Below are 13,071 nucleotides of genomic sequence, written 5' to 3'. Positions count from 1 at the left end.
ATATGTGCTTCATCATGCTGCTGTACCTAGCCATGGTACTGAGCATGCTCCGCTCAGCTGCTCCAGGTAAGACAGCACCTGCCCTCACCTTTAAACTTCAAAGTACGCAGGGCATGCGCATGTTGAACTGCAGTTTCTCAGGTCAACTGTGTCCTCCATTAGGGTTAGGCAACATTCAAACCCTACATTAGTTTCTTTGCTGTCCTATTTGTAAGAACTTTTTTGTTTTACTTTTTATTTAGTTTCAGTAAACCCATCTCACTGAAGAGGATAACGCAGACTTGTGCGAATATGTGTTTAACTGCGGCAGCACACTTCAGCATGACCAACTTGATTCATTTCACTGCGTTTTTATGGTGCATCATGGGTTGTTTTCATCAATACTGCTGTTGTGTTCACAGCGCTGTTACTCGAACCCGCAGTCGTTTATTTGATCATCAGCAGGACTGAATTCAATTGTAATTTCAAATCACTTGCTTTCAGAAACTATCAAAGACATATCTGTTGAACCAAAATATGCAATTTCTTTTTTGGGTGAAGCTAAAATGTCAGGGGTGATTCCTTAAAGGGGTTATCCAATGCATGGCATTGGATAACCAATCTAAAAACGTTTGATATTTCATAAAAAGCTCAGTCAGATTTTGTTGATGAAGCAGTCTGTGTGACTGAGGTGCAGTCCCCTAAATTCTGTTCCCTGTGTCAGTCCCACACCAGAACAAAGTATGGATCATCGCGTACATCATGAAATGCTTAATTCATAGATTAATGTTTTCCATAGATGGTGAGAAATCTCTATTGCCCTCTACACTGTACAGCTCTACAGGGTTAACATCCGAACCGCTTGTCTTTGTGCCTTTGAGATTTAAACCCAGACACCAATCTACTTTATAGAACAGGGGTAGACCGTCCTGGTCCTCAGGGTCCACTGTCCTGCATGTTTTAGATGTTTCCCTGCTTCAGCACACCTGTTTCAAATGAATGGGTTGTTATATCAAGCTCTGTGGAAGCCAGGTAATGACCATTCATTTGAATCAGGTGTGCTGGAGCAGGGAAACATCTAAAACATGCAGGACAGTGGCACCTGAGGACCAGGGTTGCCTACCCCTGTTATAGAACATTAGTGAACAGAAAGTGAGCCATAGAAGTACCCATAAAGGTGTGAATAAGGAATTCCTGAACTGGTGAGTGGACTTCAGTCAACTCCCACACTCTAGACGGTTTCCTGCAAAGGGTCGTAGTTGAAAAACATTCAAGGCAGAAAATCTCATCTTTGATTTGATTCATGGAGTGTTTCTAAACTGCACAGTGAACGACCAAGGTCTTAACAACACGGACCACAGCCATTTCCTCCAGGACACAGACATCAACGCTCCAATTGTGTTACAACACGCGATATACTACGGTACTTGTAAAAAAAACAAATTTCAACAGAAAATCTTTAAACTTTAGGCTGCCGATATTTCCTGTAAAACGACAACCCATATATAACCTAAAATAGACAGTTTGTGTAGGGTTATGCAACGTGTTGTCAGACGCTGGTTTGTCCTCCTCTCATGGTTAGAGCCGCTGTTGCCCGTCCCCTGAGAGCAGATCTCCACGCTCCTCACTCCACAGATACTCTTTTGTCAAGCCTGTGTTTGGGATAGAAACACCATGTCACTTTGGGAGAAAGACACAAAGGACACTCTTTGTTTGCCTCAGTATCCGTGAAGCAGCAACGTGCCTCTGTAATGGAGTGCAGTTCTGCTCAGTTTGGGGGAAACTAGACAAGCCTGGACTTGTAGAAGAGAGAGCGTTGTCTCTTTTCTCCACTGTTTCTTCAAGGCATGAGACCCCCTCTGTGGAATCAAAGATGGCTTCTGGACCCCAAAACGCCCAGCCCGTGGTGCTTGAGGGCAGATTAAAACATCAGACACATTCTCACAGCTCTTTCTCTTACATCATCTTGACAGTCAGCTATGTCAGCTTCTGTAAATGAATGATCCCCAAATGCTTCCATGATCGACTGGCATGAAAACGGTGGGAGTGGTTTGAGAAGATCATACTAACCAATGATGATCACAGAATCACCCTGACCTCGCAGCTCTTAGGCTTCACAGCATACTGCTGTATCTCTTGGTACCTTGACTAATGTGTTGACCCCCACCACACATCCCTCTACCCCCCCACCCCCCCACCCCCCACCCCCCCCCCCCCATGCAGCAGAGTGGTCCCGCCCAGTGATCAAGCAGAACTCGGTGGTCCTGGGCTCCCAACTGGTGATCACACCTGGTACTCCGCTGGTTCTGAGATGCGTCGGAAATGGGCCGGTCACCTGGGTGACCCGGCTGCCCAAACACCGTCGCAACGTCAAGGGCAACGGGACCTTGCAGACCTTGAGAGTGGACAGGCCCATGGCGGATCACACCGGAACGTATAAGTGTATGTACACTAGTGGAACGCCAAAGAGCCGCCAGCTGTTCTCTGCAGTTCGCATCTATGTGAAAGGTGAGCTGACGAGTGTGTGTGTGCGTGTGTTTGTATTGTGAGGTGTGTGTGTGTGTTTGTATTGTGAGGTGTGTGTGTGTGTTTGTATTGTGAGGTGTGTGCGTGTGTGTGTTTGTATTGTGAGGTGTGTGTGTGTGTGTTTGTATTGTGAGGTGTGTGTGTGTGTGTGTGTGTTGATGTATAAGTGTTGGTCTGTACAGATAAAGTGTCAAAGCCTTTGCCAAAATCATAATAATCCAACATTTTCAAGGTAATTGTTTGGAGTAGATTTTTGATATGGTATGCTAATTTTGCAACAGTGCTGGACAGGACGGGTAATTCTACACCTAAGAGAGACCTCCAGATATCTCTTTATAACCCCTATCCCCCTCCCCGCACCTCCCACAGACCCATCCTCCCTGTTCACCCGACCCAACCATCGCGTGGTGAGGAAGGAGGGGGAGGATTACCTGGTGACGTGCCTGGTGACTAACCCCGAGGCCACGGACCTGACTCTACGTATGGGCAACGGCACGGCGCTCCCCCCCGGGATGAACGTCAGCGCCGACCCTCGCAGAGGCATCTTCATCCACAACCTCCATCCCAGCTACAACGCAGACTACGTCTGTGCAGCCAAGGTCGACGGTCAGGAGAAGACATCGTGGCCCGTCTCCATCAACGTCATCCAGAGTGAGGTCCTACGCCGTAGAATCATTACGTTTTACATTTACATTTAGTCATTTAGCAGACGCTCTTATCCAGAGCGACTTACAGTAAGTACAGGGACATTCCCCCCGAAGCAAGTAGGGTGAAGTCATCAACATAATTTTGCACGGCCGGGAATCGAACTGGCAACCTTTAGATTACTAGCCCGACTCCCTCACCGCTCAGCCACCTGACTCCCTCCCATGTTGTCTTGGTTACGCTAGACCCGCTAATATGAATATGTACCGAGACATCTAGAAAACCGATAAACAGATTATATTTTGTACTAATAGGAAGCTGCTATACAAAATGAAATATTGTGTTTCATGGTTTGTTGTCTAGAGCTTCGCTTCCCCCCTTATGTGTTCCTGGAGAAAGATGAGTATATACGCATAGTCGGGGAGACTCTAAAGATCCGCTGCAAAACTCACAACCCCAATTTCAACTTCAACGTCACCTGGAATCTTTCCAACAAAAAGGTGAGTGTGGGAACGTGTCTGTAACCAGTAAACTACTGTTACTCTTAGAGTTCATGTTTGTAAGATATTTAACTGTAGATGTTGTAATGTGTTTTTGGTACTTTAATATGTTTTTTTAGGCTGGACAGACTGAAGACCAGTGGACTTCTCAAGGTAAGGTAATCAACGTGAAGGCTTACACAGCCTGATAAATGATCTCTTTCCTTGCAGACATGCATTACAGAGGAGAATGTCCACTCTAATTACAACCGTCTGGACATAGAAAGCATCCTGACCATCCCAGCTGTGGAGTTATCAGACACAGGCAACATCACCTGCACCGGCACCAACGAAGCAGGGGCCAACAGCTCAACCACATACCTGCTGGTCATAGGTCAGCTACCTGACTCGCTAACTCGGAACAAGGTTCTAACCTGAAACTAGCATGATGCGGAGCTCTCCATGACTCTCTCCCCCCCCCCCCTCCCCCTCCTCCCCCCCTCCACAGACGACCCCTTCCTCCGTCTGACCCCCCAGCTGTCCCCTAAGCTGACGCACCACGGTCTGTCCATCGAGGTGAACGAGGGGGATGACGTGGTGTTGGGTGTGCTCGTGGAGGCCTACCCCCAGATCCACACGCACGGCTGGAAGACCCCCAACCCCTCCCAAACGTCCTCTCAGGAAAGCAAGCTGATCAGAAATAACAACAGGTAGGAGTTTGATACAGTGCCTTCTAATGCAGCTCCATGCGTAGGATTATAAGATACAGCACGGTCTAGCATTCACATTTGTTCATTTATATCACACCTACCAAAATATATGTTACTAATTGCTACATAAACTATAAGTATTATAACTGTAATACACTACGTATATTTGATAATAGTCAGTGGTATTGCTAGTTGTTGTCTACCAAAATATGTTACTAATTGCTACATAAACTAGTCAGTGGTATTGCTAGTTGTTGTTTAGTGTCCACATTTTTTAGCTAAATGTTTGTACACTTCAGGAGAGTCAGGTGGGTGAGCGGTGAGGAAGTCGGGCTAGCAATCTGAAGGTTGCCAGTTCGCTTCCCGGCCGTGCCAAATGACGTTGTGTCCTTGGGCAAAGCACTTCACCCTACTTGCCTCGGGGGGAATGTCCCTGTACTTACTGTAAGTCGCTCTGGATAAGAGCGTCTGCTAAAAGACTAAATGTAAAATGTAAACCTCAGGTACTACGCCACCTTGCAGCTGCGGCGTGTGAACTCCCAGGAGCAGGGTGCGTACACCTTCTACACCATGAGCTCCAAGGCAAACGCCTCCATCACCTTTCATCTTCAGATGTACCGTGAGTAAAGCCCTCTGCTGTGTTTTACACATCACAGACGTTTGCGCGACAGACTGAAGCTGTGTTTCAGAAACAGTCAATGTATGGCAGGTGTCTGCGCAGTAAATGCATCTCAGCCTTTTCCCAACATCAGCAGGATTGTAGCAGTGTTTCGTCCACTGATCTTAAGTGAAGGTCTTTGGGTTCACAAACTATCTGTTTCACTTTGGATATGCGTTGTCTAAGTTAATTTAGCTGTAAACGGAAGGTCCAGGTTTCACATCCCCCCTGGTTCCAGTGTAAGCGGTTTCAGATTACCCTGAAATGTTTCTCTCTGTTGATTGGCAGAGCGACCCGTTGCCGTGGTGAGATGGGAGAACGTAACAACCCTCACATGCACGTCGTTCGGCTACCCCGCCCCCAGGATCCTCTGGTACCAGTGTTTCGGAATCAGATCCACGTAGGTGCCAGTCCGTTTGTTGGGAACAACCCTGTAGTATTGAGTTCTGGAGTCTCTGCTAGCTAACCGCTAGCTGTTTGCAGTGGTGGGGCCAGTGTTTAATCAGAGGGGCACATTAAAAAACGGAAACAAATGATATTTAAATATTAAATACTATAATTTAGCTTTACATTAAAATCATACGTTTATTTTCTACATAAAGAGTTTCAATTTAAACAATGAGGTAGGGCCATCAACAATTAGAAATTAAATACAGTAGGACAGTGCTGCAAAAGGTGGGCATGGACCCCTGAAGAAAAAATTCTAATATATTATTCAGTCAGCTCAGGGGGGGCCACAGGGGGGCCAGGGACCGACACTAGCTGATTGGTTGTGGCCTAGCTAACCGCTAGCTGATTGGTTGTGGCCTAGCTAACCGCTAGCTGATTGGTTGTGGCCTAGCTAACCGCTAGCTGATTAGTTTTGGCCTAGCTAACCGCTAGCTGATTGGTTGTGGCCTGCCTTCACCATGCACCGTTCTCCAACTCAGGTGCAATGAGAATGCCACCGGGAGCCAGATGCCTGCCCCTCTCCTGGCTCCCACCATCAAGGTCCAGAGGGAGGAGAGAGGGGCGGTCGAGGTTGAGAGCGTTCTGACCGTGGGGCCGTCCAACCGTAGGATGACCGTGGAATGTGTGGCTTTCAACCTGGTCGGAGTCGGCAGTGACACTTTCGCCATGGAGGTTTCTGGTGAGGTTTCAACTACTCAAAAACCAAGGAGCAAGAACCATTGGTTTTACCTTTGTCAGTTCTGTGGCCTCAGCTGTTGTTTACTGTGCCAGCTTGTATTACACACAGAGAGAGGAAGACCCACTCTGCCCCTTTGCTCTGATTCCACTTTTTTCCTTTTGTGATTGGCTAGACAAACTGTTCACCTCTACCCTGATTGGTGCAGCCGGCGTGCTGACTGTCCTCCTCATGTTGCTTGTCATCCTGCTCTACAAGTACAAACAGGTAGAACAGACAGAGATACTCTGAGATATACTCTCAGAGAACTACATATAACACATCCTGTCAACTAGAAACAACATACAGTATGGCTGGTAATTTAGTCATGAATTCACAAATATATTTCTCCCTTCTACGTCAGAAACCAAGATATGAGATTCGGTGGAAGATCATCGAGGCCACTGATGGCAACAACTATACTTTTATTGACCCTACCCAGCTTCCGTACAATGAGAAATGGGAGTTTCCTAGAGACAAACTCAAACTTGGTATGTCCAACATGATGACATAATGAAGGAATAAATCACGAGAGGGTGTGGTTTATCACAAACTGTCGATGATGCTGCACAAGCCTTGAAATATGAGTGATACACCACACCTCTCGTGACCTATTGCTTCAAAAAGACCTTGTGAAAACACACTTTACCCCACGGGGAAGTAAACTGAACCCTTTGTGCTGCCCCCACAGGGAAGGTCCTGGGAGCAGGAGCCTTTGGGAAGGTGGTGGAGGCCACAGCGTACGGCATGAGCCAGGAGGACATTGTGATGCGTGTAGCTGTCAAGATGCTGAAAGGTTCGTTTGTAAGCCTCAGTCAATCTACTGTCTGTCTGTCTGTCTGTCTGTCTGTCTGTCTGTCTGTCTGTCTGTCTGTCTGTCTGTCTGTCTGTCTGTCTCTATCTCATCTATGTGTTGCGGCCTTGCAGGCAGTGCCCACTCTGATGAGAGGGAGGCTCTGATGTCAGAGCTGAAGATCCTGAGTCATCTTGGACAACACAAGAACATTGTGAACCTGCTGGGGGCCTGCACCCTAGGAGGTATGCCTGGCCGCACGCCAAGCTTCCTTGTACAGAGCCGCAAAAGTCAACTTTTTATTTGTTTACGCCAGCATGTTTTGTTTCAGTTCCCATGTGATTTCCTTGTTCTCAACCAGGCCCTGTGTTGGTGATAACGGAATACTGTAGCCACGGCGACCTACTGAACTTCCTGCGGCAAAAGGCAGAGACCTTCCTCTCCATCGTGATGAACGTTCCAGGCATTACCGAGGAGACCATTGACTACAAGAACCTGTCTGTCCAAAGACAGTTCATCAGGAGGTACCAGACCGTGAAACACCAGAATTCTGAGGTGTTGTTGTTGTGAAGAGCACAAACTGATGACCAGCATGCTCCCCCTCCCCCTCCTCGCAGTGACAGTGGGATCTCCAGTGTGTCCTCAGACAGTTACCAAGAGATGAGGCCTGCTCTTCAGCCTGTCATGTCCTCTCTGGGTAAACCTCCAGTCTCTCCCACCACACCACTCTAAACCCACCGCTTCTAGCTGTCTACGAGGGCCACCTGGAGAACTCCACAATGTTCTGGGTTCGATGTGGTACAGTACACAAGCCGATGCATCAAGCTAGTGGTGCTCTGTGACTGTGTGGATGTGGAAGTACAAATACAATAGACTTATCTGCTGCCTCTGTGTCCCTGGAAAGGACCGGATCAAGAGGGTTTGATGTGTTCCACAGAGTCTGTGTGTGAGGAGGGCATGGCGGAGTGGCCTCTGGACATGGACGACCTCCTGAGGTTCTCCCAACAGGTGGCCCAGGGCCTCGACTTCCTGGCCGCCAAGAACGTGAGTGATGTCATCATCAAGCGACGTCTGTGAGGTCTTGTTCTCACAGCTGTAGCGGAATATCTGTCAGCTAAACAGCGCTTCTGTGCCTCATGCAGCATGTTCATACGCAAATTGGATAGATCGTCATCGATCCTGCTCTGTAACCTTAAGTCATCACGATGTTGGGAAGGTGGCGTGGTTGTTTATGGGATGTCCGTGTTCAGTGTATCCATAGAGACGTGGCGGCCAGGAATGTCCTCCTGACGGATCGACGTGTGGCCAAGATCTGTGACTTCGGCCTGGCACGTGACATCATGAACGACTCCAACTACGTCGTCAAGGGGAACGTGAGTAAACAACCACAACAGTAAAACAACAAATCAACGATGACACCAAGAACAACAGCAGCACATCCGCAACAGACTGGCCCGGTCTGTTGACGATCTCCTCTTCTCGGTTGCAGGCCCGTCTGCCAGTGAAGTGGATGGCCCCTGAGAGCATCTTCCACTGTGTATACACGGTCCAGAGTGACGTCTGGTCGTACGGCATCCTGCTCTGGGAGATCTTCTCTCTTGGTAAGCGCACACCCACGCAGGCTCAACTCATCCAGCTCCCTAGATCAAGATCAAAGTAGGTAAGATGAATAGGTCACTGGAAGCTTATTGTTTAAACATGTTATGTTAAAAACATGTTATGAAACACATATTTAACTGCAAAATTATACCCCAAAAATAATATTTTGTGTAGTATACATTCTTTAACAAACATACTTTATTTGCTGAGAACTTTATTGCAAAAACATCTCTTATTTGTCCTGAGAGCTGGGTATCATACAGTGTGTTTATCTATGGTGTTTTTACATTATTATAAATATTTCACCTGGTTCTTGTCAAGAAATGGTTTTGTAGTCTCTATTGTTTGTGGAGCTGATGAAGTGATTGTTCTGCAGGTAAGAGTCCATACCCCAGCATGTTGGTGGATAACAGATTCTACAAGATGATTAAGTGTGGCCACCAGATGTCCCGGCCGGACTACGCCCCTCCAGAGATGTATGTCATCTTTCTTTCTTTCTTAAGATACTTGTAAGACTTCTAAATTGAGATTTCTTTCATCTGAATTTGAGTGAATTTCCGAACCTTAACTTTTTGGATTAGAATAATTATATATCACTATACGATAAACACTGATGTCCATCCTGCAACTGGAGATGACTGTGGTAGTTATTGAGATCAGCTGTGATTCGTTCACCTCCTCCAGAATTTTACGGCCTTCTGGAGGATAGACAGCAAACCCTGACCCTAACCCAACACAAAGAAGGGCTTTGTCGCTTCTCCAAGGCCTGCATGTTTGCTTAGATTCTCCAACCAACACTGATGAGAATCCCTCTCAACCACACAAGTCCTGATCTGATCCATAGTGGGTCTGAGTACACTCAAGTGTCTTTTCATCTGAAGGCAGAGTAGAGGCCTCAGCAGACAAAACAATGATCACTTGATGACTTCATTAACAGCTTTTCACCCCGACTATCCGGAAACACATCAATTCAACCAACCAACCCACAGAAACGAGAAATAAAGAGCGTGTTTTTCAGAGCTTTCTGAGGGCCTCTCATATATGCATTAGGTCAATTCTCCGCGGTGGTCACACCACCCAGAATAGCAGTGTGGTGGAGGGGGCAGGCGGAGGGCCTGAGTCAGGGGCAGCATCATGGCTGCTGTGTGGGAGTGACTCAGTTCTGCCTGTTAGCCACATGACAGACCAGCTGGGACACATTTGACCGCCCATTTCACGGCCGTCTAGTAACACTGGAGGCAGGTCTTGGTCTCTGCCCTGCGCCACCAGACCCCTGCTTCTCTACACTCACACAGCGACTGACGACAATGTACATACATACATTACAGAAAGGAATAACTGTTATACTAATAATAATAATCTAAACAAAAGTTAGGGTTGTTGTATGTCAGGATCAGGGCTGATTGGGGAATGTGATGAGGAGATTCGGAAGGGAATTTACATTTACATTTACATTTAGTCATTTAGCAGACGCTCTTATCCAGAGCGACTTACAGTAAGTACAGGGACATTCCCCCGAGGCAAGTAGGGTGAAGTGTCTTGCCCAAGGACACAACGTCAGTTGGCATGACCGGGAATCGAACTGGCAACCTTCGGATTACTAGCCCGACTCCCTCACCGCTCAGCCACCTGACTCCCATATGAGACGGAGATTCATGAGTCTCACCATAGCTGCGGTGTTGTAAGGGGCCGAATGTTGCCGCGTTGAGATAACAACACTGCTGTTTGTTCAGGTATGACATCATGAAGATGTGCTGGAACCTGGAGCCCACTGAGAGGCCCACCTTCAGCAAGGTCGGCCAGATGATTGCAAGGCTGCTGGGGGACCAGGCAGAGCAGGTGAGGCTGGAGGGCTGGAGGGCTGGGAGGGGGAGGTACAGGGGTGGAAGAGGTGGAGGGATGGAGAACATGGAGGGGAGGAGGATATGTGGAGGGATGGAGGTGTTGGAGAGGGAGGAGATGGAGCTCGTTGGAAGCTGTGAATACAGCCACATGCTTGGTATGTGGCTTGTTGGTAAGTCCAACAAGCCTGTCACACATCACAGAAGTGAGCAGCCCTTATGCACTGGGCATGAAATACACATTGTGGATGAATTTTTCCATGGTGTAATGTGCTTGCCCTCAGTGGCTTGTCATGAAACCGTTGACCTCGTCACACCAACGCTGAACAGCCGACACCGTTGTGATGGTGGAACTGTGTGAGTTTAGGAGTTAAGATGAGTCACCTTCAACTCTCGGCAGCAGACGTACCAAAACCTCCAACAGCAGGAAGAGGAGGAGGAGGAGGAGGAGCGCGACCCAGCCTGCGACCAGGAGGAAGAGGAGGAGGAGGAGCGCGACCCAGCCTGCGACCAGGAGGAAGAGGAGGAGGAGGAGCAGCCGCTGATGAAGATCAACAACTACCAGATCTGTTGAAAAGTCCAGTCTTTCACCTTCAGAAGCATTTCATCTTCAAGACTGGAATCTTCTCCCCCTGTTTTAACAGTTCTAGAAGCCTTAAATTCTGGAAGCGAAAGGATTCAAAGCTATTTTTACCAGCGGTTCTGCTTCGCCTGGTCAGCAGGCAGACAGGCAGGAGTCAGAAGGAAGCAGAAGACCAGACAGTTTAAATATCTTAGAGATAAACATCACGTTTCATGATTTACCCAATAATATACAGTAGTTCCATACACGCTCTCATTTTTCCTTGTATGTTCCATGCAAAGATTATTTTTAAATGACCTATTCATTCTACTGTCTGTGTTCCCTTTTTACATAACTTTGAATTACAGTGATTTAGTTTTTTTCTGTTGAGGATGCTTACATGGGGTTTTCTTCACACTCGTCAGCAAGTTCACTTCCAATTAATTTTTTGTTGTTTTGAATTTTGCGGTTTTTCAGAGGAACCAAACAGTACTCAAACCTGCTTTCAGGCCCTTTTCTCCAGTTGATGCATAAGCAGCACTCAGATTTGAACACCCTGTCCTAGCTCTGTTGTCCTGGGGGTCATACCCTTCCTAGTTCCCTTGGCTTGAACCACACCACAACACAAACCATGAAACCTGTATTATCCATGCTTCTCAAGTCAGATATAATGTGCATATTGTTTGTCAACTTCACACAACAATCATAGTAGTTATCAGAAGGCAGCATGTGAGTGTGTTGTTGGGCCTGCTAGGTGTGAGCACCAGGTCATGACGTCAGCTGAGGCGCAGCAGAACAGGGCTGTCTCAGGATCAGACAAGCAGCAGGTGGAGTACCCTCCCACTTCCCCTTCCCCCCCCCCCCCCCTGCCCCCCCCCCCCCCCCCCCCCCCCAGGCTTGTGGTGCTGAGGCCGTATGACTGCCAGGGGAATCCAGGATCCAGTATGGACCAAAAGGAGACAAAGTTCTGAGAAACAGCTTAATTTCTCTTCATTGTCAAATTCAAGGTAGCGTTAATGATGTTTTACTCATGACTGAACATGTAGCATTCAGTTTAAACTGCCAAAGAGTAATGTTTGTTTCAGATCGATGTTCAAGCTAGGTGATGAATATCTGTGTTGATTGAAGGTTAGTATGATCATTATGAAGTGAGAAACATGAATAAATGAAACATGGTATATACTGTAATTATGTAACAATCAATAAATGTATCTTTATTTTCACATTTAAATGTGTATAAATGTTCCTCCTATAGTGAGGCTACTGTTTTTTTGCAGAACAAATTGCTTTTCAATCTACAGCACATGAATCTGTCCCAATACTAAAGCAAGAACTTCAATAAAGACATACAGTATATAACAGTACTTATTAGAATGTCTTAATAACCTAGAATAATCCTGACACAGGGAACACCAAGCATTCCAATTGCTGAGGGCCTCAAATGTTTGTCTTTAAGAAAGTACATTTTAATGGGGACCTAACTTAGCTCTTAGTCTCAGACGACTAAGAGGAGTCATGTGTTCCCTGGAAACAGACGTCGCTTCAGTCTTGTGGTTTTCTAGCCCCCCAAGATTGTTGTGCATGTCCGTCCCCTTGCATACAAAACATTTTTATTTAGGTTTTTGAAAGACAACAAACCTTTTTAATTGGCTAAACTCAATCGTTAATTTGGGTTATCAAATATTTTAGGAAGTAAACAGGCCAGTACAGAAGCAGCTTTTAACTGTTATTGAAAACGGGTTGATCTAAGCAAAAGTCAAAAGGGCATTTGAAGCTGAGGACCGCCCATCATAGAAACCCTACAAAGGGGAACGAAAACCAGTCTTGGTGTTCACTTCTCGCTGGTTCCCATTTTCAATACGTCTTTCTGTGTCTCCTTCCCTCCATCCCCTCCTCATCTCTTACACAACACTCAGCTAGAGAGGAAGTGGTCGACCCCTTAAAGAGATCACAGAAACTGAAACATGCTTCCTTTTTTATGCAGGTTTATTTAAAATACTTGATCAACATGTAAAGGCAGACACATCGTTACTCTTCCATGTGTAATGCAGCAGTTCACTACACAGGGTGAGGGGTTAGTTTGGTAATGCTACGCCCACCTCAGTGCCAGAGTC

At 46.8% G+C, this 13,071-nt stretch overlaps 1 protein-coding gene across 8 annotated transcripts; it reads left to right on the top strand.

Annotated features, from left to right (window-relative positions):
- Positions 1-12,145, top strand: LOC136953927 (macrophage colony-stimulating factor 1 receptor 1-like). Of its 8 annotated transcripts, none has more exons than XR_010878032.1 (22): positions 1-66; positions 2,203-2,487; positions 2,875-3,156; positions 3,514-3,650; positions 3,861-4,023; positions 4,138-4,339; positions 4,843-4,958; positions 5,286-5,397; positions 5,927-6,126; positions 6,299-6,390; positions 6,527-6,653; positions 6,854-6,958; positions 7,090-7,200; positions 7,317-7,479; positions 7,573-7,652; positions 7,860-7,999; positions 8,206-8,328; positions 8,445-8,556; positions 8,931-9,030; positions 10,288-10,393; positions 10,796-11,446; positions 11,481-12,145. XR_010878032.1 is itself a non-coding variant. In XM_067247404.1 (22 exons), exons 1-22 carry the CDS (start codon positions 3-5, stop codon positions 10,967-10,969), a joined length of 2,943 nt encoding a protein of 980 aa, XP_067103505.1. In that variant the 5' UTR covers positions 1-2; the 3' UTR covers positions 10,970-12,145. The 8 variants fall into 8 exon arrangements, 7 of the variants coding, with proteins under 7 accessions (XP_067103505.1, XP_067103504.1, XP_067103501.1 ...); XM_067247404.1 differs by having other exon boundaries at positions 10,799-10,840; positions 10,889-12,145; XM_067247403.1 differs by having other exon boundaries at positions 10,796-10,840; positions 10,889-12,145.
- Positions 12,146-13,071: the final 926 nt, after the last annotated feature.

The sequence above is a fragment of the Osmerus mordax genome, chromosome 12 (assembly GCF_038355195.1).
Source record: "Osmerus mordax isolate fOsmMor3 chromosome 12, fOsmMor3.pri, whole genome shotgun sequence".
Taxonomy (NCBI): Eukaryota; Metazoa; Chordata; class Actinopteri; order Osmeriformes; family Osmeridae; genus Osmerus; species Osmerus mordax.
The sequence above is the reverse complement of the archived record's forward strand: the minus strand, read 5'-3'. Positions and strand labels throughout refer to the sequence as shown.